Source organism: Lithobates pipiens, unplaced genomic scaffold (assembly GCF_037356315.1).
Source record: "Lithobates pipiens isolate NorthernLeopardFrog02 unplaced genomic scaffold, aLitPip1_a1.2 Scaffold_8, whole genome shotgun sequence".
NCBI lineage: Eukaryota > Metazoa > Chordata > Amphibia > Anura > Ranidae > Lithobates > Lithobates pipiens.
This window is the reverse complement of record NW_027507903.1, coordinates 595,489,475-595,516,590: the sequence shown is the minus strand read 5'-3', so window position 1 is coordinate 595,516,590 and position 27,116 is coordinate 595,489,475. Positions and strand designations below refer to the sequence as shown.

The following is a 27,116-nucleotide window of genomic DNA, read 5'->3' as shown; positions in this document are numbered from 1 at the left end:
CTGCTAGTGAGAGCAAGAAGACTTAACCCTTCCATACATGTGGCTGTATGGTTCAAGCAGTGTGTCTGCTACCACAGATAATCTGGTGAGGCCAAGTGAGAGTTGTCCTTATCTGTTGTGAATAGTTCTTGGAGTATCCCATGCAGAGTTCAGGGGTTAGGAGTAAGTGATCCAGAGTTCAGGGGTCAGGAGTAAGTGACACCAAGTTCAGGGGTCTGGAATAAGTGACGCAGAATTCAGGGGTCAGGAGTAAGTGGCATCAGTTTTTAGGCATCAGAATTAAGTGGTGCTGAGTTCAGAGGTCTGTAGTAAGTGACACAGAGTTGAGAGTTAGGAGTAAGTGATGCACAATTCAGGTGTCAGGAGTAGGTTATGCACAGTTCAGGGGTCAGCAGTAAGTGACACAGAGTTCAGGTGTAAGTGACCCAGAGTTCAGGGGTCAGGAATAAGTGAAAAAGAGTTCAGGGATAAGGGTTAATAGTAAATGATACAGAGTACAGGGGTTAGGAGTAAGTGACGCAGAGTTCATGGGTCAGGAATAAGTGGCACGGAGTTTAGGGGTCAGGAGTAAGTGGCACAGATTTCAGGCATCAGAAGTGTTGCTGAGTTCAGAGTTCATTATAAAGTGACATAGAGTCCAGGGGTTACTAGTAAGTGACAAAGAGTTCAGGTATAGTAGTAAGTGACACAGAGTTCAGGGGTTGGGTGTAAGTGGCACAGAGTTCAGGGGTTGGGTGTAAGTGGCACAGAGTTCAGGGGTTGGGTGTAAGTGCCACAGAGTTCAGGGGTTGGGAGTAAGTGGCACAGAGTTCAGGGGTTAGTAGTAAGTGGCACAGAGTTCAGGGGTTGGGTGTAAGTGGCACAGAGTTCAGGAGTTAGTAGTAAATGGCACAGAGTTCAGGGGTTAAGAGTAAGTGATGCAGAATTCTAGAGGTTAGAAGTAAGTGAATAAAATACAGGCACAGAGCCCTGAGTGATGCAGAGTTCAGGGGTTAGGCGTAAGTGGCACAGAGTTCAGGGGTTAGGCGTAAGTGGCACAGAGTTCAGGGGTTAGGCATAAGTGGCACAGAGTTCAGGGGTTAGGCGTAAGTGGCACAGAGTTCAGGGGTTAGGCGTAAGTGGCACAGAGTTCAGGGGTTAGGCGTAAGTGGCACAGAGTTCAGGGGTTAGGCGTAAGTGGCACAGAGTTCAGGGGTTAGTAGTAAATGATACAGAGTTTAGGGGTCAGGAGTAAGCGTTGCCAAGTTCAGAGGTCAGAAGTAAGTGACACAGAGTTCAGGGGTTAGTAGTAAGTGATGCAGAGTTCAGGGGTAAGGAGTAAGTGGCACAGATTTCAGTAGTAAGTGATGCAGCGCTCAGGGATCAGTAATAAGTGATGTAGAGCTCAGGGGTCAGTAGTAAGTGCTGCAGAGCTCAGGGGTCAGTAGTAAGTGATGCAGAGCTCAGGGATCAGTAGTAAGTGACACAGAGTTCAGTGATCAATATAGTAAGTGGCGCAATGTTCAGAGGTTAGTAGTAAGTGCAGAACAGTTCAGAGGTTAGTAGTAAGTGAATAAAATACAGGCACAGAGCCCTCCCCTGCACAGCTTACCAATCTATCTTTTCTTCGGTGCCCTTTGTACTCAATGCAGGCTCTCTTCCTCCCAGGGTCCAGCAGGCAGGGCCAACAGGACTGAGACAGGCCTTAACAATGACAAATCTCAGTGCTCCCCCCTCTGGAAACAAGGAACCACCCCAGCATGAGACCAGCAGCTGATCTCTGCCCCATACACAAGCTCTTAATAGATCTTTACAAGTGACAACCACAATTGCAGCAAAGACACAGAACTGATAATTTCAATTGTTGTGCAGTGTTTAAGGGTTTAGTGGCCTACCCCCATTGGGGCCCATGTGCACTGCACACATTGCACCCATGGGGGATACGCCACAGATAAGATGTCAGGGACTAAAATATCACTCTGAGTCAGACTAACTTTTTTTTACATCAATGAGAAAAAAAACTAACACAACCATAATTATGGCAACAGACTGGTGCTACTTATCCAAATGTGTATATTTCAGGAAGTGACTGGGTGGAAGCTGAACTGGACAACATTTATATTGTTAAGTCTGCATATAAAATCCTCCTAACCAGGACATCCAAATACTTCAAACCTGGAATGCCCTTCCATCTCATGGTTTGTATCCAACATCAACAGATGTTCATTTATGAAACAAATCGTTTGTACTATATTTGTTTGCTTGTTTAGAAATGTAGCAGAGGTTCATGAGCAGTGACAGACATGGTTGGTTCCAAGGCTACAAAAGTAACACAAAAAAGAGGGTTGGGAGGTCATGGAGGACATTACAAGAAGGCAGATAAACACAACAAAATTATTTAATGAAAATACATTTTTAGGGCCATTAGGCAGTGGATTTATATAGATTATTTTTGGAGAATAGGGATTTTGTTTAATATCACTTTAGGTTGAACCCCTTCTTTGCATATCCAGGCCAAAGCAAAGGAGTTTCCTAACTTACTTCCCACCTACCCAGAAGAATATGTGAGGAACAGGAGCTAGTCATTTGGTCCTTCAGAACCCATTCATAATGCCCAACTCCAGACTGGGTAGACCCCTCCAATGGAGCATGCTGTCTGCATTATTTTTTAATAGTTTTGTATAATTTCCATTCATTTTAGGGTCTATTGCCACAGCAAATTGTGTACTAAAGCAGTTGCAAACCCGCTGAATAATTTTCAATTTTTTTTTTGACCTGCAAGGTAAATGCATAATGTGTTAGTATGCATCGCACTGCAGGGGATCCCATCTTCAACCATCTTGTTTCCGGGTTGGCGGACTTTGGCTCTGTGACTGGGCAGAGCCGCAATGACGTAACTCCCACGCATGTGTGTGGGAGCCGCTGTTCACGGCAATGGGGTCTGAAGAAACAGCACTGATGCCCGTTCTTTTAGAGCGCATGCACCAGTGAGATCACTGGCTAAACAAAAATATCCCCTAAACAGTGCACGTTTAGGAGATGTTTACACTACATATAGGTAAGCCTTATTTTAGGCTTACCTATAGGTAAAAGCAAAAGATAGAAGTTTACTTCCTCTTTAAGGGCACATAAATATATTTGCATTGAAGTGCATTCTCAAGCTGCATTGAGTTTTAAAATATGCTTTAATACCTTTCTTTTCTATTTTTTTTCAACTTCACTAAGCTTTATTCCTAAAAAGTGTTCTTTAAAAGTGTTTAAGTCCTTGTTTACATGTTTGCTTTGCTTCTAGAAGAGCGATTCACATGGTGATCTAGATATAGAGCATTTGAAAGGTGGTGAGGAGGCACTGGTGCTGATTTACTAAGGTGAATGTGCTGCGTCGGTTCATACCTCCGTTTGTGTGCCAGATACATTTTCAAGTGAGCGTATGAAACGGCGCACGCATAAGCGCAACACATAATATGGCGGCACAATTCATAATAGCGAGCGTCGTATCATTAACAGTGCATTCACACAGGGGCAACGCGACTTCCAGTGCGACTTTGAGAGACAACTTGGACACGACTTGAGTGTGAATCACAGCGCGACTTGTGGCGATTTACAACACAACTTTAAGTCTCCCCCAGGCCAGGCGACTTTAATTACAAAAAAAAAACTACATGGGTACCCCTCCAAGAGCATGGCCCTTCAGGTCTGGCATGGATATTAAGGGGAATCTAGCGCCAAAAAAAAATGGCATGGGGGTCCCCCTCAAAATCCATACCAGACCATTCAGGTCTGGCATGGATGTTAAGGGGAACCCCATGCGAAAAAAATGGCGTGGGGGGTCCCCCTCAAAATCCATTCCAGACCCTTATCCAAGTATGCAATCTGGCAGGCCACAGGAAAAGAGGGGGGGAGAGAGAGCGCCCCCCCTCCTGAACCGTACCAGGCCACATGCCCTCAACATTGGAAGGGTGCTTTGGGGTAGCGGCCCCCCCAAAGCACCTTATCCCCATGTTGATGAGGACAAGGGCCTCATCCCCCCAACCCTGGCCGGTGGTGGTGGGGGTCTGCGGACGGGGGGTTATTGGAATCTGGAAGCCCCCTTTAACAAGGGGAGCCCCAGATCCCGGCCTCCCCCCCCTGTGTGTGTGTGTGAAATGGTAAGGGGATACAAAAGTACCCCTACCATTTCACCAAAATAGTGACAAAAGTGTTAAAAATGACAGGAGACGGTCTTTGACAAGTCCTTTATTAAAGTCTTCTTTCATCTTCTTTCTTCTGATCTTCCTTCTTCCTTTCTTCATCTTCTTCCTCCATCTTTTTCTTCCTCTGATACGATTCTTCTTGCTCCGGTGTTCTCATCCGCCATCTTCCTCCACAGCGTCTCTTCATTCTCGGGCCGCTCCGCGCAATGGGAGGCTCCCACTGTTTGACTCTTCTCTTCTTCTGACAGGTCTTATATAACGGAGGGCTGGGCCACCCGGTGACCCCTCTGCCACATGGTTCCATGCGTCAGCGGGGGGCAGGGTCACTGGGTGGCCCCGCCCTCCGTTATATAAGACCTGTCAGAAGAAGAGAAGTGTCACACAGTGGGAACCTCCCATTGCGCGGAGCGGCCCGAGAACAAAGAGACGCCGTGGAGGAAGATGCCGGACGAGAACACAGGAGCAAGAAGAAGCGGATCGGAGGAAGAAGAAGATGGAGGAAGAAGATGAAGAAACTGAAGGATAAGAAAGGAAGAAGGAAGAAGACCAGAAGAAAGAAGATGAAAGAAGACTTTAATAAACGACTTGTCAAAGACCGTCTCCTGTCATTTTTAACACTTTTGTCACTATTTTGGTGAAATGGTAGGGGTAAGTAACCCCTTACCATTTCACACAGAGGGGGAGGCTGGGATCTGGGGGTCCCCTTGTTAAAGGGGGCTTCGAGATTCCGATAAGCCCCCTGCCCGCAGACTCCCACAATCACCAGCCAGGGTTGTGGTTATGAGGCCCTCGTCCTCATCAACATGGGGACAAGGTGCTTTGGGGGGCCAATACCCCAAAGCACCCTCCCAATGTTGATGGCATGTGGCCCGGTATGGTTCAGGAGGGAGAGCGCTCTCTCGTCCCCCCCTCTTTTTTTTCCTGCGGCCTGCCAGGTTGCATGCTCAGATAAGGGTCTGGTATGTATTTCAAGGGGGACCCCATGCCATTTTTTTGGGCACGGGTTTCCCCTTAATATCCATGCCAGACCTGAAGGGCCTGGTATGGATTTTGAGGGGGACCCCCACGCCTTTTTTTTGGGGGGGACATGAGTCAATGCCTAAAATGTTTTTTAAAACAGCCGTTTTTTCGGGAGCACTGATTTTAATGACGATTAAAGTGAAAAAAAAGTGAAATATTCCTTTAAATATTGTGCCGGGGGGGGTGTCTATTGTATGCCTGTGAAGTGCCACGTGTTTCCCATGTTTAGAACAGTCCCTGCACAAAATGACATTTAACAGAAAAAACGTCATTTAAAACTGTTTGCGGTTTTAATGTAATATCTGGTTTTGGCAATATGGATGAAAATCATTGAGAAAAATGGCATAGGTAGCCCCCCTGCCCATTACCAGCCCCTTTGGGTCTTGTACGGATATTAAGGGGAACCCCGTACCCATATTAAAAAAAGGAAAGGCGTGGGGCCCCCAGGCCCTATATACTCAGAACAGGAGTATACAGGCGGTGCAAACAAGACAGGGACTGTGTAAGTTTGTTGTGTTAAGTACAATCTGTTTGTAATTTTGAAGTGGTACATTTTTAAAGTGTAGCTCCAGTCAAAAAATCTATTTCTAAGCTTTTTGGAAATCATAGGGAAGGGTTATCACCCCTGTATGATTTGTTTTGCTGTCCGTCTTTTTTCATCTCACTTCCTGTTGTTTCTTTCCGTTTGCAAGTAGGAGACGTTTGTAAGTTGGATGTTTGAAAGTAGAGGCATAAATGGCGGAACAAGGTGTTAGTGTTGCCACAACACTGTAAGCCCTCAAAGTGACTCTTGACGGGCCCTGGAGCACCCTGCTGTGAACGATTATATCAAGAATTGTAATTACATGCCATTGTTGAACAGTGGTAGAAAAATCGGGCCTTTGGTGGTTGTGGTGCTGGTGCCACAACACTATAAGTCCTCACAGTTACTCTCGGTGGGCACAGGAACGGCCCTGCTGTGAAATATTATATCAAGAATTGTAATTACATGTCCCTGTTAAACAGGGGCTGAACAATTGGGCTTTAGGCACTGCTTGCTGGTGCCACAACACTGCAACCTCTCCCAGATATTCTAGTTGGAGTGCAGGAATGAGCCCTGCTGCAAAGCATTGTATCAAAAATTGTAATTGCACGCCCCTGTTAAACAGGGGCTGAAAAATTGGGCTGGTGGCATCACCCAGAACCAAAAGTTTTCTTCCAAGATATCAGCGGAGGAGGAAGAGGATAGACAGTCAACACAACAGGACAGTCACTTAGCATAGGCAGTCTTGAAGGGATGTGATATTTTAAAAAAAATATTCAGTTACATCAGCTTAAGGTGCTTGGTAGCTGGTGGTGATCCAAGACTGATTCATCTTTATGAAGGTCAGTCGATCAACCGAGTCGGTGGACAGGTGCCCCCTGTGAGCCGTTACAATGCCACCAGTAACACTGAAGGTGCGTTCCAAAAGAACGCTGGATGCAGGACAGGCCAGTAGCTCAATTGCATACTGTTCAAGCTCTGGCCAGTGATCCATCCTCAAGACCCAGTAAGCCAGAGGATTTTCGGTGGGAAAGATGTCCAAGTCTGACCTTGCCCTTGGGTATTCCTGCACCATGTAAATCAGGCGCTGGCGAATGTTGCTGAAACTGATCATACCTACTTGGGGCTGTGGACTTAAAAATTGTCTGAATGCATCGGTCAGACAGCAACCTTCTCCACCGCTCCTTCTGACCGAAGCCTCAGCAACACGTTGTCCAGGACAAGGAGTTTGTAACCTCCCAGTCTCTGGCAACGCGTTGCACAGACCATTGTGCAGGGCCTCCCGGAGATGTCTCATCCTCTGCTCCCTCTGCAACGGCAAGATAAGGTCGGCAACCTTACCCTTGTACCGTGGATCAAGGAGAGTGGCCAGCCAGTAATGGTCCCTCTCCTTGATCCGAAAAATACGAGGATCCTTCTGCAGGCTTTGCAGGATCAGGGAGGCCATGCAGCGTAGGTTAGCTGAGGCATTCGGTCCGGAGTCCTCTGGGTCACTAAGGACAACATGATCCGCAGCCACCTCCTCCCATCCACGTAGAAGTCCACTGGTTTCTTGGGACTGTAAATCATCCCTACAAGACTGCTGCTGCTGATGCTGAGTGCCAGGCTCCACCTCCATGCTGACACAATAATCCTCCCCCTCGTCCTCTTCCTGTGTGATGGGTGGGACAGCAGGAACACTGTCTAGATAAAAGGGGCCTTGAGAGGCAAGGAAGTCCTCCTCTTCCTGCCTCTGTTCTGCCTCAAGTGCCCTGTCCATTATTCCACGCAGCATATGCTCCAACAGGTGGACAAGAGGTACGGTGTCACTGATGCATGCACTGTCACTGCTCACCATCCTTATGGCCTCCTCAAATGGTGACAGGACAGTACATGCATCCCTGATCATGCCCCACTGGCGCGGTGAGAAAAATCCGAGCTCCCCTGACCCTGTCCTGGTGCCGTAGTCACACAGGTACTCATTGATGGCCCTCTGCTGCGTGTGCAGCTGCTGCAGCATGGCCACGTTGAGTTCCACCTGGTGGGCATGTCACATACAAGGTGGTTCTTGGGCAGGTTCAACTCCTTTTGGAGCTCAGCCAGCCAAGCACTGGCATTAAATGATCGGCAGAAATGCACACAGACTTTCCTGGCCTGCTTCAGGACATCCTTTAAGCCCGGGTACCTGCCCAAGAACCGCTGCACCAGCAGATTAAGGACGTGAGCCACACAGGGCACATGGGTCAGTTGTCCCTGTCGGAGGGCAGAGAGGAGGTTGGTGCCATTGTCGCAAACCACCATTCCTGGCTTAAGCTGGCATGGCGTCAACCACCTCTCGGCCTGCCCTTGCAGAGCTGACAAAATATCTGCCCCAGTGTGGCTCCTGTCCCCCAAACAAATCAGCGCAAGAACGGCATGGCATCATTTTGCCTGCGTACTTGTGTAGCCCCTTGAACACCTATGGAGCACCGCTGGTTCCTAGGACAGAGTACTGGAAGAGGCCATGGAGGAAGAAGAAGAGGAGAAGGTGGTGGAGAGAGGTGTGTCACAACCAGTAGTAGCATTTTGGAGGCGTGGTGGTGGAACAACCTCCAACACTACTGCACCTTGTCCTGCATCCTTCCCAGCTGCCAGAAGAGTGACCCAATGGGCCGTGAAAGATGGGTAACGTCACTGTCCATGCCTGCTGGGCCATGAGTCAGTGGTAATATGCACCTTACCACTAACCGCCCTGTCCAGCGAGGCAAGGACATTGTCTTCCACATGCTGGTAGAGAGCTGAAATCGCCTTCCATGAGAAAAAGTGGCATTTGGGGACCTGCCACTAAGGAACCGCACATTGCACAAACTCATGGAAGGGGGCCGAGTCAACTAACTGAAAAGGCAGCAGTTGAAGTGCTAGCAATCTAGCATTCAACCTCTGGGCATGTGGATGGATGGGAGTGAACTTCTTTCAACGGTCCAGCAGCTGGGGCAGGGAAATTTGCCTGCTGCAATCGGATGTGGGTGTACTGCTAGCAGAGTGCCTGCAAGCACGTGGCTGTGACACACCTAATTCTACACCTTCATACCTCTCAGTGCAGGTTTCAGAGAGGACTGAAGGTCTAGTGGGGTTGGAGATCCCAGCTGATGAGGAGCAAGGAGAGGTCCACTTTGTTCTTTGGTGTGGGTCTTTGAGGTAAGCTTGCCAACGAGCTGCATGGCAGGTCAACATATGTCTGGTCAAGCATGTAGTGCCCAAGCGGCTGATGTTTTGGCCACGTGAGATAAGCTTAAGACATATGTTGCAAATAGCAGCGGTGCGATCTGATGCACTCGTCTCAAAAAAGACCCACACCAAAGAACTTTTAGAATAACGTGCAGAGGCAGCACCCTGCACAGGCGGAGCTCTGCGGTGTGATTCAGTCAGTGTGCTGGCCCCCGGAGGGCATCCTGCCTCATTGGAGATGTGCTTCCTCCTCCTCTTCCTCTCTCCTACCAGGCACCCACGTGGAGTCAGTGACCTCATCATCACCTCCCTCTTCATCACTGGAGCAAACCTGCCAGTATGCTGCAGCTTGTGGAACATGACTGCCAGATCGCTGTCCTTCTTGAGCATCCCCTCTCTCTGCGCTCACGCTACTGCCTTCCTCTAGCTGAGTATCATCATCAGAGCCTACAAAACACTGGGCATCCTCCTGGAGCATGTACCCAACACTGAACACTGTGCTCAAACAGTTCGGGGGACTCTTCAGGAGGACATGGTGGGTCTAGGGAAGGAGTGACTGATGATGACATTGAGACGAGGGAAGACGATGCGTTGGCAGCTGCTTTGCTAGTACCCTGTGCCTGGGTGAGAGAGAATGAGGAGGATGAAGAGGGCTTGGTCATCCACTCTACCAAGTCTTCGGCAAGATGTGGCTCAACACATTCAGCCGCCGAAAATTAGGACAAGCGTGTCCCATGGCCACGTGCTGATGATGATGCACCGCATCCACGACCATCACTGTTGCCTCTAGACACAGAGCCTGCTTGTCCTCTTTTATTGGCTTGTGCCTATCTGCCTCTCCTTGTTGGCCTTCCAGACATAGTAATGGCCTGCAGGAAGATGGGAAAATGAGAAATTGGGTAGTGTATATTGTGCTGGAGGCACACAACACCCACTAACTCCTGCAGATGCCTGTATGATAGAACACCAGCAATAAAGGGTAGATACAGGTGTATACTGGGCTGGAGGCACACAACACCCACTAACTATGGAAGATGCCTGTATGAGAGAACACCAGCAATAAAGGGTAGATACAGGTGTATACTGTGCTGTGCTGGAGGCACACAACACCCACTAACTCCTGCAGATGGCTCTATTAGAGAACAGCAATAAACGGTAGATACAGTCATATACTGCACTGGAGGCACACAACACCCACTAACTCCTGCAGATGGCTCTATTTGAGAACAGCAATTGTAGTCAGAGTCTTCAAGCGGCAAATGCGATAATCCTAAGAACCAAGGCCTGAGGTGTGCCTTGGCCTAGCTGGTCAGTATGCTGAAAAGAGTGCATACCCTGAATGTAAGAATAAGAACAAAATGCTATGAGAATGTATGAAAAGACTGGGGGAACGGGTGGGTGGGAACCCCGAAATCCCAACAACCCCGGCCCTAACAGAGGAGGAGGTTTAAATAGCCCTCTCAGGCTCCTCCTACAAATACAGTCTTCAAGCGGGAAATGCGATAATCCTAAGAACCAAGGCCTGAGGTGTGCCTTGGCCTAGCTGGTCAGTATGCCTGAAAAGAGGGCAAAAAGACACAAATTTAGGTGAAGAAGAGAAGGTAATTAACCATCACGGATAACGGTGTGCTCCCAGACAGCAACAGTAAGTATCCAGCAAGTAACCGTAAGTATCCGCTGTGACAAAAGAACACACCGACCCCTGACTAGGTGATGAGAAGGGGCCCCCTATAAAACCCGTGAAACTCCCCTGAACCCAACTGAACCTCCCCTGAAAGATTGAATTGAGCCATGACGCCCGAGACATCCAGACCCGAGAATGAACTGTTTAAGAAATGTGAGGATATGTGGGGGGAAAGGAACAAGGCCTGGCCAGAAGAACCCTTGCAAATGATGGCGAAAAATACCTCAACAAACACCAGTGAAATAACTCAGACATACAACCCCCCCCCCCCCCCCCAGAGGGTGAGGGGGTGAGTGGCAAAAAAGCTGTATACCTGATGGATGTGAAGGAGTAAACGGATAAGGCCCATGCACCATAGCAATAAAATCGACCAACATTGAGAAACCATGCCGGGCACAGGACCCTGGTCCCACCGAATATGCTTGGGTCATGCTATAGCCTGAGACCTAACAGCTGAGTCATAAATCCTGAACCGAGGAAGGAGGGCCAGACTCTCTCCCGGGGAAATAATCCCATGGCATGATACATACCAGAGGTGGCTAAAGCCCCCCCCCCCCTACTTGGAACAGGCTGGGGATCGGACTGAGGTCCCTAAGTAGAACTCCAGGCAATATGTTAGCCAAGATCAGAGCCAAGAGCGGAATCCAGAATCATTATGACGTCTGCCCAACCTACCACCCAAGGACCATCACAGGGACGTGGCTTAGCACACCCTGAGAGAGACTATACATCTCTGGGTGGTACCAGGGCCTCAATACAACAGGGCATCAACTGAAGAAAATATTTTGGACTGCTTCCGACCCAAGGGTGAGCCCAGAGGCGAAATGACATCAGCACCAATCAACTAGCCAAGGCGGCCCGACCTGAAACACAAACTAGAGAAATGACAGACAACCAGAGAGAACAACAATGCACCCCCCCCCCCCCGCCTACCTAAGAATGAAACATGAGCAGAAAAGTCAATACCAGTGCGCGTGAATGAACCTGACGATGAAGCCCCCCCCCCATGTGAGAGGTAAGTGAGCCTGAGTAACAGCGCAGAGACAGGTAATTAACAGAAAACTCAGGACTAGTGTACCCACAGGCCGTGGAGGGTAGTCGTATGGATGTGGTGAATGAACATGCATCGTATGACGTATGGTATACGGGCGAGAAGATTGTGGACAACAATCAATTAACAAACGAAAATCTCAGCCTGTATGGATCTGAAGATGTGACAGATCCTGGCGTGTGAGTCCTAGCTACCTGACCCAGGTACAAACATGACATGGACACGATGGGACATGACAAAACAACGAAGACAAAGGACTACCAGAATATGCCGTCAAGGCTGAAATGCTAATAACAGACATGCTGGCAGCAACACAAAACATCAACGCTATGACAGAAACAATGCTATGACAGAAACAATGCTATGACAGAGACACCGCTATGACAGAGACACCGCTATGACAGAAAAAACAGAAAACTGAATGCTGATGCAGAAACGTAGAGACAGAAATCCAGGGGCAGAACGCAATGACAGCAAACCAAGACTGAAACGCTGAGGCATAAATGCAATGCCAGAAATCCTGGGGCAGAAACTGCTACAACAGAAAAAACTGAGACAACAAAGCCATAGCAGAAACCTGGCCAGAAATGCCATGACCGAAACCCCGCTGAGACTGAACGCTGAGACAGAAATGCAAAGACAGCAATCCTGGGGCAGAAACGCTATGACCGAAAAGTTAAGACTGAATGCTGCCAAAATTACTGAGACTGAACGCCGAGCCGAACACTATGATGGAAAAGCACGCAATGACAGAAATGCTGGGGCAGAACACAATGACCGAAATACAGGGGTAGTGATGGCCGAACGGTTCGCCCGGCGGTCGTTTCGCGGCGAATTTCCGACTTTCGCCGTCCGCGGGTTCGAACGCCTTTTTCCGTCGTTCGCCCCGGCGGACTTACGTGTTTAATGTATACAAGAACTTTAACCTTTCGTGACACGTTTATCATGTGTTACAGGACAACCAATTGAGACATGACAGCTCATGGACACTTGGACATTCCCCCTAACCTATAAATACACCCGATCCGGTGGCCATTTTACATTCTTTCTTCTGTCACTGTAGGGAAAGGATCCTGTGTGGAGTAGGGACAGAGAAAACGCTAGCTATTTGGTACACAAAAGTTCTTTTCAGGACTGGTATAGGTGTTAGGTCAGCAGCCTGAGTTTCTTTTGTCAGTTTAGATAAAGGGACAGAGCGCTGTATGCTGCTATTTTAGGGACAGCTCAGCCAGATTAGTCTTTCTTCATCATCATCATCATCATCATCATTAGCTGTTACTATCAGGTCCACAAAAGAGCTGTTCCAGCTAATCGTTCCAGCCTACTCTTTTTTGCCAATTTGTATAGGGACAGGCAGGAAGCAGTGTGTCAGGCAGTGAGGATAATTTTAAAGACTTGCTGTTACTATTAGTTCCACAAAGGTTCTTTTCAGGACTGGTATCAGTGGTACGGTAATAGGCTTGTACACGTATAATATTCTTTCTTCCAAATATAGAAAGAATATTATACTTGACTGCTGCCCTTCTGCTGCAGTCTGCTAATCATTCACAACTCACTTGTTCCACAAAGCTCTTTATCAGGACTGGTAACTTGGTCTGTCTAGGGTGCTACGGTACATAGGCTTGGGTGCGGTACAGTCTGCTGTTCTGTAAGGACCGCTATCGGTCCACAATACATAGGGTTGCCGTGCACTACTGCTGACCGCTGCCCTATACTGCAGCAGTCCTTCATTGGTATAGGGACTGACGTACAGTCTGCTAATCACTAACACACAACCTGCTTGGTCCACAAAAGTTCTTATAAGGACTGGTAACTTGGTATAGGGTGCTACGGTACATAGGCCTGAGTGCGTTACAGTCTGCTGTTCTGTAAGGACCGCTATCGGTCCACAATACATAGGGTTGCCGTGCACTACTGCTGACCGCTGCCCTATACTGCAGCAGTCCTTCAGCGGTATAGGGACTGACGCACAGTCTGCTAAACACTAACACACAACCTGCTTGGTCCACAAAAGTTTTTATAAGGACTGGTAACTTGGTATAGGGTGCTACGGTACATAGGCCTGAGTGCAGTACAGTCTGCTGTTCTGTAAGGACCGCTATCGGTCCACAATACATAGGGTTGCCGTGCACTACTGCTGACCGCTGCCCTATACTGCAGCAGTCCTTCATTGGTATAGGGACTGACGTACAGTCTGCTAATCACTAACACACAACCTGCTTGGTCCACAAAAGTTCTTATAAGGACTGGTAACTTGGTATAGGGTGCTACGGTACATAGGCCTGAGTGCGTTACAGTCTGCTGTTCTGTAAGGACCGCTATCGGTCCACAATACATAGGGTTGACGTGCACCACTGCTGACCGCTGCCCTATACTGCAGCAGTCCTTCAGCGGTATAGGGACTGACGTACAGTCTGCTAAACACTAATACACAACCTGCTTGGTCCACAAAAGTTCTTATAAGGACTGGTAACTTGGTATAGGGTGCTACGGTACATAGGCTTGAGTGCGGTACAGTCTGCTGTTCTGTAAGGACCGCTATCGGTCCACAATAGATAGGGTTGACGTGCACCACTGCTGACCGCTGCCCTATACTGCAGCAGTCCTTCAGCGGTATAGGGACTGACGCACAGTCTGCTAAACACTAACACACAACCTGCTTGGTCCACAAAAGTTTTTATAAGGACTGGTAACTTGGTATAGGGTGCTACGGTACATAGGCCTGAGTGCGTTACAGTCTGCTGTTCTGTAAGGACCGCTATCGGTCCACAATACATAGGGTTGCCGTGCACTACTGCTGACCGCTGCCCTATACTGCAGCAGTCCTTCATTGGTATAGGGACTGACGTACAGTCTGCTAATCACTAACACACAACCTGCTTGGTCCACAAAAGTTCTTATAAGGACTGGTAACTTGGTATAGGGTGCTACGGTACATAGGCCTGAGTGCGTTACAGTCTGCTGTTCTGTAAGGACCGCTATCGGTCCACAATACATAGGGTTGCCGTGCACTACTGCTGACCGCTGCCCTATACTGCAGCAGTCCTTCAGCGGTATAGGGACTGACGCACAGTCTGCTAAACACTAACACACAACCTGCTTGGTCCACAAAAGTTCTTATAAGGACTGGTAACTTGGTATAGGGTGCTACGGTACATAGGCCTGAGTGCAGTACAGTCTGCTGTTCTGTAAGGACCGCTATCGGTCCACAATACATAGGGTTGCCGTGCACTACTGCTGACCGCTGCCCTATACTGCAGCAGTCCTTCATTGGTATAGGGACTGACGTACAGTCTGCTAATCACTAACACACAACCTGCTTGTTCCACAAAAGTTCTTATAAGGACTGGTAACTTGGTATAGGGTGCTACGGTACATAGGCTTGAGTGCGGTACAGTCTGCTGTTCTGTAAGGACCGCTATCGGTCCACAATAGATAGGGTTGACGTGCACCACTGCTGACCGCTGCCCTATACTGCAGCAGTCCTTCAGCGGTATAGGGACTGACGTACAGTCTGCTAAACACTAATACACAACCTGCTTGGTCCACAAAAGTTCTTATAAGGACTGGTAACTTGGTATAGGGTGCTACGGTACATAGGCTTGAGTGCGGTACAGTCTGCTGTTCTGTAAGGACCGCTATCGGTCCACAATAGATAGGGTTGACGTGCACCACTGCTGACCGCTGCCCTATACTGCAGCAGTCCTTCAGCGGTATAGGGACTGACGTACAGTCTGCTAAACACTAATACACAACCTGCTTGGTCCACAAAAGTTCTTATAAGGACTGGTAACTTGGTATAGGGTGCTACGGTACATAGGCTTGAGTGCGGTACAGTCTGCTGTTCTGTAAGGACCGCTATAGGTCCACAATAGATAGGGTTGACGTGCACCACTGCTGACCGCTCACCTATACTGCAGCAGTCCTTCAGCGGTATAGGGACTAAGAGTTTTGTCACAGGGTCATTTAAAAAATGACATGCAGAGGAAGAGGCAGGCCCTTCCGCAGGGGTGGTAGGGGTAGGGCAGGAGCAACAGGCTTGAGCCAAAGTGGGAAGTTGCAGAAGGTGCGTTCAATTACTTTAAAGGATGCACCAGACTTGGTTGAGTGGCTCGCTCAGCCTTACTCTTCTGCACCCTCCTCATCCTCTCGATCTGCACCCTCTTCTTCACTCTCTGCTATGTGCACCCCCAAAGACACTACCACCAACAACACGACCACCACCACCACCACCACATACCTTCCGCTTGAGTCACTGGAATTATTTTCCGATCCATATCAAGAGGACATTTCTGATGCGCAGCCACTCTTGGTATTGGATCAGGAAGAGGAGGTAGCAACAAGCGCTACTCAGCAGTCTGACGCCAGTACCCAGATCAGCCCAAGGAGGAGGTTGGTCCCCGGTGTTGCTGCCTACTCTACTTATAGCGGTGGGGAAGGTGACGTTGATGATGACGTGTCTAGTGATGTCACGTGGGTGCCCACAAGAGAGGAAGAGGAGGGGAGTTCAGAGGGAGATATGGACCAGCAGATAGGGAGGAGAAGCAGCAATGACTTACATTGCACAGCAGGGACAAAGCAGACTGCAAATGTATCAGGAGCGAGTCATCGACCATGTACGGTCACATCTGGCGCTCCCAGGACACCGGCACATGGCTCCGCAGTGTGGGCTTTTTTTAACGTGTCCGCTGCTGACAATAGCGTTGCCATCTGCAATCTTTGCAGTCAACGCGTTAGTCGCGGTAAGCCCAATACTCACCTAGGGACGACCGCCTTAAGAAGGCACATGAGCAGCCATCACCGAGCCCAGTGGGAGCAACGGAACACACAAAGCCACACTGCAGGCTCTCACCGTCCAGCCTCGTCTTCTACTTCTCCTTCTCCTCTCTCCTCACAATTGTCCTCCACTCCACCTTCCATCACGCCAAGCTCACATTTTTCTGCAAAAAGGCAGGCTTCCGTGGGCCTAATGTTTGAGCGTAAAAAAATGATGACGCCGGATAACCCTCTTGCCCAACGGTTGGCGGCTGGCTTGTCAGAACTCATAGCCCGCCAACTACTGCCATATAAACTGGTGGACTCGGAGGCCTTTCGCAAATTTGTGGCCATTGGAACACCACAATGGAAGGTCCCAGGAAGGAAGTATTTCTCAGAGAAGGGCATCCCAGAGCTATATGGCCATGTTCAGCGGCAAGTGAATGTATCTCTGGCACACAGTGTCGGTGCCAAGATACATCTGACCACAGACACGTGGTCTAGCAAACACGGGCAGGGAAGGTATATCAGTTTTACTGCCCACTGGGTGAACCTTCTGACGGCCGTCAAGCATGTAACCCGTGGCACCCGTGTAGATTTGGTTTTACCGCCACGGATTGCATGCAGGCCTGACTCTTCTTCTCCTCCTCCTACTCCATCCTCCTCCCTCTCCTCCTCAGCTGCCTCCTCCTTTTCCGCTGCTAGCGTCTCTTCCACTGCACCGCCCAAGCTCCCCAGAACCTATTCCACATGCCAGGTGAGACGTTGCCATGCCGTGCTGCGTCTGTTGTGCCTGGAAGCAAAGAGCCACACTGGCCCGGCACTCCTTTCAGCTTTGCGTTCACAGGCAGATGAGTGGCTAACACCGCTCAATTTGACAGTTGGTAAAGTGGTGTGTGACAACGGTGCCAATCTGCTTAGCGCATTGAAACAGGGCAAAATCACGCACGTGCCGTGCATGGCACACGTCTTAAACTTGGTCGTGCAGCGATTCCTTGTCAAATACCCTGGGGTCCAGGACATCTTGCGGCAGGCAAGGAAAATCTCGGCCCATTTCAGAAGATCTTACACGGCCATGGCTCGCCTTGCTGACATTCAGCGGCGACACCATCTGCCGGTCAGACGTCTTATTTGCGATTGCCCGACGCGATGGAACTCAACCTTCTATATGCTTGATAGGCTGCTCCAGCAGAAACGTGCAGTTAACGTCTACCTGTATGAACTCTGCGAAAGAAACGGTTCTGGGGAGCTGGGTTTTTTTTCACCGCGCCAGTGGCTGCTCATGCGCGACACATGCAGACTTCTGCGGCCATTTGAGGAGATCACCAAACTGGTCAGTCGCAGCCATGGCGCCATCAGTGACATGGTACCTTATGCCTTCTTTCTGGAGCGTGCATTGCGTCGTGTCATTGATCAGGCTGTGGAGGAGCAGGAGCGGGAAGATGAGGAAGTCGCAATGCTGGATGAATTCCCAGGGGGGGCTACTCTATCTGAGACAAGTCAACAACAGGAGTCTGATGAGGAGTCAGAGGAGGATGGTGCCGGGGCGGATGAGCAGGAGCAAGAAGAGCATGCTTTAAACCTTTCTGGGATCCCTGTTGTGCGAGGATGGGGAGAGGAGAATGAAGAGGACGACATTATCCTGGATGATGAGCAGGAGCCAGGCCACCACACCGCTTCCACTTTAGTGCAAATGGGGGCCTTCATGCTCCAGTGTTTTAATAGGGACCCCCGTATAAAAAGCATGAGGGTCAAGGACCAGTACTGGGTGGCAACGTACTTAGACCCCCGGTACAAACACAAAATGGCGGAAATGTTACCGCCGTCGCAGAGGGCTGTCAGAATGCAGCACTTCCAGGCCTTGCTTCGAGAAATGCTGCATTCTGCTTTTGCGTGCGCTGGCAGAGGAGCAATTCCCACTCCCAGAGAAGGATTTGCGGGTACCAATCCAACAGCGCCTGCAAGAAGAGGCCGGTTTGAAGATGTGTTGGTGACTTCGGATATGAGGTCATTCTTTCAGCCGACCCATCGACAGGTGTCATCCGGATCCAGCATCAGGGAACGCCTAGACCGTCAGGTGTCCGACTACATTGGGTTAACGGCCGATGTGGACGCTCTGAGGAGTGATGAACCCCTAGACTACTGGGTGGGCAGGCTTGACCTCTGGCCAGAGCTTGCCCAATTTGCAATCGAACTGTTGGCTTGCCCCTCATCCAGTGTCCTGTCCGAAAGGACGTTCAGCGCAGCAGGGGGGATTGTGACCGATAAGCGTACTCGCCTAGCTCACCACAGTGTTAACTACCTCACATTTCTAAAAATGAATGAGGCATGGATCTCGGAGGAATTCAACACATGTGATCAGTAGACCATGTATATGTCTATAAACAATTTTTGGAATCAAGCACACAGACCTTCTTAATTCATTTGGCTCACTTCCCTGACCCAAAAAAGCACACCGTACTATATGCCCCTACCCTCCTCTTTGAAGAGGTTGAGCGGTGTCATATTTCTACTGGGGCTGCTTATTATGAGGGGTTCCCACCATCCCTGTGCTGTGCTGACTTCCTCCTGGGTGTTCTTATTATGAGGGGCTCCCACCATCCCTGTGCTGTGCTGACTTCCTCCTGGGGGTTCTTATTATGAGGGGATCACACCATCCCTGTGCTGTGCTGACTTCCTCCTGGGGCTGCTTACGGTGCTGCTGTCAGCGCTGTATGTCACGGAGCTGCTGTCAGCGCTGTATGTCACGGAGCTGCTGTCAGCGCTGTATGTCACGGAGCTGCTGTCAGCGCTGTATGTCACGGAGCTGCTGTCAGCGCTGTATGTCACGGAGCTGCTGTCAGCGCTGTATGTCACGGAGCTGCTGTCAGCGCTGTATGTCACGGAGCTGCTGTCAGCGCTGTATGTCACGGAGCTGCTGTCAGCGCTGTATGTCACGGAGCTGCTGTCAGCGCTGTATGTCACGGAGCTGCTGTCAGCGCTGTATGTCACGGTGCTGCTGTCAGCGCTGTATGTCACGGAGCTGCTGTCAGCGCTGTATGTCACGGAGCTGCTGTCAGTGCTGTATGTCACGGAGCTGCTGTCAGCGCTGTATGTCACGGAGCTGCTGTCAGCGCTGTATGTCACGGAGCTGCTGTCAGCGCTGTATGTCACGGTGCTGCTGTCAGCGCTGTATGTCACGGAGCTGCTGTCAGCGCTGTATGTCACGGAGCTGCTGTCAGCGCTGTATGTCACGGAGCTGCTGTCAGCGCTGTATGTCACGGAGCTGCTGTCAGCGCTGTATGTCACGGAGCTGCTGTCAGCGCTGTATGTCACGGAGCTGCTGTCAGCGCTGTATGTCACGGAGCTGCTGTCAGCGCTGTATGTCACGGAGCTGCTGTCAGCGCTGTATGTCACGGAGCTGCTGTCAGCGCTGTATGTCACGGAGCTGCTGTCAGCGCTGTATGTCACGGAGCTGCTGTCAGCGCTGTATGTCACGGAGCTGCTGTCAGCGCTGTATGTCACGGTGCTGCTGTCAGCGCTGTATGTCACGGAGCTGCTGTCAGCGCTGTATGTCACGGAGCTGCTGTCAGTGCTGTATGTCACGGAGCTGCTGTCAGCGCTGTATGTCACGGAGCTGCTGTCAGCGCTGTATGTCACGGAGCTGCTGTCAGCGCTGTATGTCACGGTGCTGCTGTCAGCGCTGTATGTCACGGAGCTGCTGTCAGCGCTGTATGTCACGGAGCTGCTGTCAGCGCTGTATGTCACGGAGCTGCTGTCAGCGCTGTATGTCACGGAGCTGCTGTCAGCGCTGTATGTCACGGAGCTGCTGTCAGCGCTGTATGTCACGGTGCTGATGTCAGTGCTCTGTATTACGGTGCTGCTGTCAGTGCTCTGTATCTCCTGCACCCTCTTGTTTGCCTACCCTGGTCCCTGACCTTCCCTCTCCTCCATTGCCTTCATTAGCTCCATAGTCCTGAATTGTCAGAACAATTTCCCAAATAAAAAAAAAATGCTTGTAGTTATCGATCCCAAATTCACCTCATACATGTATTATGCTATTGTCCAGGTGGTGGGACTACGTGCTACCCCCTAATAATTACCCCGTGGCCGCAAATTCGACCTAAAGGTTTGCGAAATTCGCCTCCCATTGAAGTCAATGGAGCCCGCGGCGAACGGTCGTTTTCGCGAACGTTTGTGTCCGTTCGCGTTTCGCGTTCGCGAAACGTCCCGTCGGAAGTTCGTCCATCACTATACAGGGGTAGAGACGCAACAACAGAAAATGCTTGGTAGAAAGCTATGACAGAAATGCTGGGAAGCATGCTGGGGCGGACCCCTGTGACAGAAAAGCTGGGGCGGACCACCATGACCGCCACCCTGGAGCAGAAAACGCCATGACCGAAATCCAGGGCCAGAAAATGCTATGACAGAAAACCAGGGGCAGAAACACCATGACAGAAGTCCTGGGGCAGAAAAACGCTAAGACAGAAATCCTGGGGCAGAATGCTAAGACAGACATGGCGGGCAGAACGCTGACCGGAATCCAGGGGCAGGACGCTATGACAGGAATCCAGGGGCAGGACGCTATGACAGGAATCCAGGGGCAGGACGCCATGACAGGAATCCAGGGGCCGGACGCTATGACAGGAATCCAGAGGCAGGGTGCCATGACAGAAATCCAGGGGTAGAACGCTATGACGGGAATCCAGGGCTAGAACGCTATGACGGGAATCCAGGGGCAGAATGCTATGACAGGAATCCAGGGGCAGAACGCTGTGACAGGAATCCAGGGGCAGAACGCTGTGACAGGAATCCAGGGGCAAATACTGACAGACATACTGGAACGTTAAGACAGAAATGCTGGACAGCACGCTATGACAGAAATGCTGGACAGAAATGCTATGACAGAAATGCTGGACAGAAAACGCTGCGACAGAAATGCTGGACAGAACGCTACAACAGAAATGCTGGACAGAAACGCTACTACAGAAATGCTGGACAGAAACGCAATGACAGAAATGCTGGACAGAAGGCTATGACAGAAATGCTGGACAGAAACGCTACGACAGAAATGCTGGACAGAAAGCTACGACAGAAATGCTGGACAGAAACGATATGCCGGAAAAACTGGAGAGAATGCTATGTCGGAAAATGCTGGACAGAGCGCTATGACAGGAATGCTAGACAGAACGCTATGACAGGAATGCTGGATAGAACACTATGACAGGAATGCTGGACAGAACGCTATGACAGAAATGCTGGACAGAACACTATGACAGAAATGCTGGACAGAACGCTATAACAGAAATGCTGGACAGAACGCTAATCCGGTAATGCTAGACAGAACGCTATGCCGGAAAAACTGGACCGAACAATATGACAGAAAATAACTGGACTGAACGACATGAAAGAAACTGGACCAACGATATGACGGAAACCCCTGGACAGATCCCGATTACAGAAGAATATAGACAGAAACCTGGGATGAACGCCATGATAAAAACCCCTGTTACTGAAAAAGGGGTGCCTGGATGTGCGGGGATCCCCCCGAGAGTACCAGGAGGTGAACAGGTGGGTGAGAGCCCCCCCATGAAAAATGGGAAACGTGTGGGCATCCCCTCCATGGAGCATGGCATGAGTTCCTGGGAGGTGAACTGGCTGGCAAGCGGTGGGTGTAGGGTGACACTACGACTGCAAGCTGGACAGAAACGCTATGACAAAAAAATGCTGTGACAGAAATGCTGGACAGAAACGCTGTGACAAACGCTGGACAGAAACGCTGTGACAAACGCTGGACAGAAACGCTGTGACAGAAAACGCTGGACAGAAACGCTGTGACAGAAAACGCTGGACAGAAATGCTGTGACCGAAAAATACTGGACAGAAAATACTGGACAGAAACGCTGTGACAGAACATGCTGGACAGAAAACGCTTATGACCGAAACCTGGACAGAACGCAGGCTGCAATCGACACATTGACCAAAGAAGCACATTCACAAGAGACCGCAGCACCCTGGCAGACCTGCCGTAGTCATGATTGCTGTGGGTGGTCTGACATCCTCTGTCACAGCAGCAGAGATGTCAGTGACCGTACAACCTCAGAGCATCGTGCCCCCCCCCCCCCCCCCGTGGAGCCAGAGGAGAGGAGCAGGAGGGAACAGAACACTGACCCCCCACCAGGTGTGGCATAGATGTAGGGATAGAAGTGCCGTTCCCCCCCTCAGAAACGGCGGGAGGAAGCCAGAAGCAGCCAGAGTGCATGGGGAGAGAGGAGCTGTTGGGCGGCCAATTACCTCCCCCTCCCCCCACCCGGAGAATCTGCGGGTGCTCTGCATATGTGAGGGGAGAGGGAGAGCTGGCAGCAGCCGATCACCTCCCCCTCCCCCTCCCCCGCCAGAAGAATCGGCGGGTGCTCTGCATATGTGAGGGGAGAGGGGGAGCCGGCGGCGGCCGATCACCTCCCCCTCCTCCCCGCCAGAAGAATCGGCGGGTGCTGAGCACATGTGAGGGGAGAGGGGGAGCCGGCGGGGGCTGATCACCTCCCCCTCCCCCGCCCCCGCCAGGAGAATTGGTGGGTGCTCTGCATATGTGAGGGGAGAGGGGGAGCCGGTGGCGGCCGATCACCTCCCCCTCCCCCCCACCAGGAGAAACGGCGGGCGCTCCGTACCTGCGAGGGGAGAAGGGGAGCCGGCGGTGGCCAACTACCTCCCCCTCCCCTCACCAGGAGAATGGGAGAGAAAGAGGAGCCATGACAGGAGAACGTGGGCAGACAGTACAATGCACATGGGGGAGAAAGGAGCTGGGGTGGCCGATCACCCCCCTCCTCTCCCCCCACACTGGCAGCAATGGCGGGCGGATGGAGGGTTTACACATGGGGAGAGAGAGGAGCTGAGGGCAGCCAATCATTCCCTCCCCTCCTCCCATACCGGAAGAATTGCCAGATGGGATCACCCCCCCCACCCTGAAAGCCGGCACGGACGCAAAGAGAGGAGAGTGGTGGAGGATAGATCGACCACCCTCCCCCCATGAGCGCCAGCTGCCTCCACCCAAAAATCCCAACAACCCCGGCCCTAACAGAGGAAGAGTGTCAGGTCACCTTGAGGCGAGGTGACAGGTGCACACCGTAGGGATCCGGAGTGCACCGCAAGGTTGTGGACCCTACGGCTGACTGCAGCAGACGGGGGACAGATCCCACTGGGGATAGAGCGTGAGATTCCCTGGGGCGCGGAGTCTAAGAGCCAGCAGGTGTTCACCAGAGCCTCCAGTGGTGAGGATGGACTTGGCTGCAACTGGCTCCAGGTCGTGACCCCCAGGGTCCCCCAGCTCACACCCACAGTAGGCAACAGGAGGATAGGGATGAGGGACAAAGCCAAGGTCGGGGCCACAAGCAGACAAGAATAGTCGGGTACACGCCAAAAGGTCAGGATCACAGGCAAACAAGGATAGTCAAGACATGCCAAAGTCGGTAACGGAAACCAGTAGCAGAGCACACGGCAGGAAAGCGGAGGCTAACACACAAAGAATACACAATGGTTGATCAGCACTGAGGCCTGCAGTGCACAGGTTAATATAGGGCTCCCTGATAGGGCCTGGGGTGGAGCCATGCTTAGAGGAGAGGTTATAAAAACCACCAGGTGGAAGGGCTGGCTTCTTAGTCTGAAGACATGGGGGAAGGTAAGCAAACACAGGAAGATCACTGCATAACCATGACAGTACCCTCCCTCTTACGAGGCCTCCTCCTCCCCCGCCTGGGTCCAGGCTTAAAGGGAAACTCCAGATGGAACCTCCTAAACAGACAGGGAGCAAAGACCTCAGATGCAGTGATCCAAGACCTCTCCTCAGGACCCAACCCTTTCCAAAGTACGAGGTATTGAAGAATGCCTTTACGGAGCCGGGAATCCAAAACTTGACTAACCTCGTATTTTAGATTATCCTCAGAAACCAAAGCAGAGGTAGGGAGAGGACGAGAGGACTTGAGGACTAAAGGCTTTTTAGGAATGGGTAAGGGCATGAGAAGATCAGGAGTCTGAGCAGGGACCCCCACACCATTAAAGTTGAGTTGGGCATCCATAACAGGACCACCAGACTGGGCAGAGGTCAGTGGATCCCTGAGGTCAGGTTGGTTAGAGGGTGACATGTCGCAAGAGTCAAGCTGGATAGCTGAAACACAAACAGAACCCTGAGAAAAAGATCGAAAACCCCTTCTGGCCGAATGATGTATTCTATCCAAAGGATGGATTGAGCCTCTTAAATGGGTTTGAACGGACATAGTAGTAGTAGGGTGAGACTGGGTCACAGAAGGTCCTGAACAAGAAGCAGGAAGCTCATTGGGCATGGGCTGGACTGGCATAAGTGGTGTGGAGGCCGACTGAATAGTATTGTCAGATGTAGCGACCATCCCAATCGCATCACAAGGCATAGCGACTCTGGAACTTGCAGACAAGTTAGCCTGGCTGTTCGTCCGAGGGAGATTAGGGACAGGCAGAGGTAAATGGTTGTGCAAACTGGAATGAATGATCGACTCAGGTTCATAGGTGGGCTCCTCATCCAGAGTACCATATGACCCAGAGAGTGCACCAGTCCGACTATTGCAGGACGCGTCACAGAGATCGCCATATACAGCAGGAAAAGCAGAAGATACTGGGATGGTGGTAACGGGAAGTCTCTCCTTTGGGGTACCCTTGAGTAGGCAGGAAGAGGAACAGGAGGAACCCCAAGCCAGGATCTGTCCAGCAGACCAGTCAACTTGTGGAGAATGGAGCCAAAACCAAGGAAGACCTAATATGATAGGAGATGAAGCCTTAGGTAAGACAAGGAAGGATATCCACTCCTGGTGGAGTGTCCCTACTGACATCTTAACAGGAATAGTCTGGAAGTGGATAGGACCCCCTGGGAGAACCGTGCCATCAATCACCAAGACCACCAATGGTGTTGTAAGGGGCAAAAGGGTAAGTCTCATGGAGGATGCAGTTTCCCAATCCATGAAATTGGTAGCGGCTCCGGAATCCAGATGTGCTGAGACCGAACGAGAGGAAGCACCGACATGAAGCAACACAGAAAGGAGAAGACGAGAAGGTGAAGGTGATATTTCAGGGTCTAATACTCCACCTTCCAGATGTATTAGCCCTGAGCGTTTTTCCAGGACGAAGAGAACAGGTGTCACGGAAATGACCTTTGGCCCCACAATAGAGGCATAGGCCCAGAGTTCTGCGCCTAGCGCGTTCTTCGGGAGATAACTTAGTCCAGCCCAACTGCATAGGTTCCTCGGTAGGCAGGGGGTGCTCCTCGGATCGAGGAGAAGGGACTGGGGGCTCAGGCTGCCTAAAGAACGGGGAGTGCTGGCGTCTTTTTTCCAGGGCCCTCTCCTGAAAGCGAATATCGATCTGGTTACACAAGGTGATGACACTGTCCAGATCAGCAGGAAGGGATCTTCCTGCTAATTCATCCTTCAATCTATCAGAGAGGCCATGTAAAAAGGTTGCAACTAGGGCCTCATTATTCCAGCTCAATTCAGCTGAGAGGATACGGAACTGAAGAGCATACTGTCCCACAGAAGCGGACTCTTGACGGAGACGTAAAAGAGCGCTAGCCGCTGAGGAGACACGACCCGGTTCCTCGAAGATATTCCGAAAAAGTTTCAAGAAATCAGACAGGCTAGAAACCACTGGATCATTCAGTTCCCACAGAGGGGCGGCCCAAGCTAACGCCTCGCCGGACAGGAGGGATATGATATATGCGACTTTTGCCCGATCGGACAGGAAGTTTTGGGGCTGAAGTTCAAAATGAATTGTGCACTGGCTAAGGAACCCCCTGCAAGCCTTGGAGTCCCCAGAGAAACGGACCGGAGCTGGTAGTTGTAATGAATGTGTGGCTGCGACTGATGCGATAGGTGCAGTGGCAGATAGCAGTTGAGGTTGTTGAACCAGGGGTCCTAATGAGTCCTGAACCTGTTCAAAACGGGACGCCAAATCCTGAAGGAATTGCATCACCTGGGTCTGATGCGATTCTTGGGTCTCAAGTCGCCGAACTAAGCTCTGCAATGGATCATCTGCAAGAAGCGGCACGTCAGCCGGGTCCATGGCTGATCAAACTGTCAGGTCACCTTGAGGCGAGGTGACAGATGCACACCGTAGGGATCCGGAGTGCACCGCAAGGTTGTGGATCCTACGGCTGACTGCTGCAGACGGGGGACAGATCCCACTGGGGATAGAGCGTGAGATTCCCTGGGGCGCGGAGTCTAAGAGCCAGCAGGTGTTCATCAGAGCCTCCAGTGGTGAGGATGGACTTGGCTGCAACTGGCTCCAGGTCGCGACCCCCAGGGTCCCCCAGCTCACACCCACAGTAGGCAACAGGAGGATAGGGATGAGGGACAAAGCCAAGGTCGGGGCCACAAGCAGACAAGAATAGTCGGGTACATGCAAAAAGGTCAGGATCACAGGCAAACAAGGATAGTCAAGACACGCCAAAGTCGGTAACGGAAACCAGTAGCAGAGCACACGGCAGGAAAGCGGAGGCTAACACACAAAGAATACACAATGGTTGATCAGCACTGAGGCCTGCAGTGCACAGGTTAATATAGGGCTCCCTGATAGGGCCTGGGGTGGAGCCATGCTTAGAGGAGAGGTTATAAAAACCACCAGGTGGAAGGGCTGGCTTCTTAGTCTGAAGACATGGGGGAAGGTAAGCAAACACAGGAAGATCACTGCATAACCATGACAAGGAGATTTAAATAGCCCTCTCAGGCT

General features: G+C 50.9%; 1 protein-coding gene across 1 annotated transcript in view; it reads left to right on the top strand.

The window, feature by feature from the left end:
* LOC143961250 (complement C3-like) overlaps positions 1–27,116 on the top strand; it is a 351,241-nt gene that overhangs the window by 79,141 nt on the left and 244,984 nt on the right. The window contains exon 10 of the mRNA XM_077470486.1: positions 2,062–2,177. Coding sequence (XP_077326612.1) covers positions 2,062–2,177 — 116 coding nt within the window. The remainder of the gene's footprint in view (positions 1–2,061; positions 2,178–27,116) is intronic.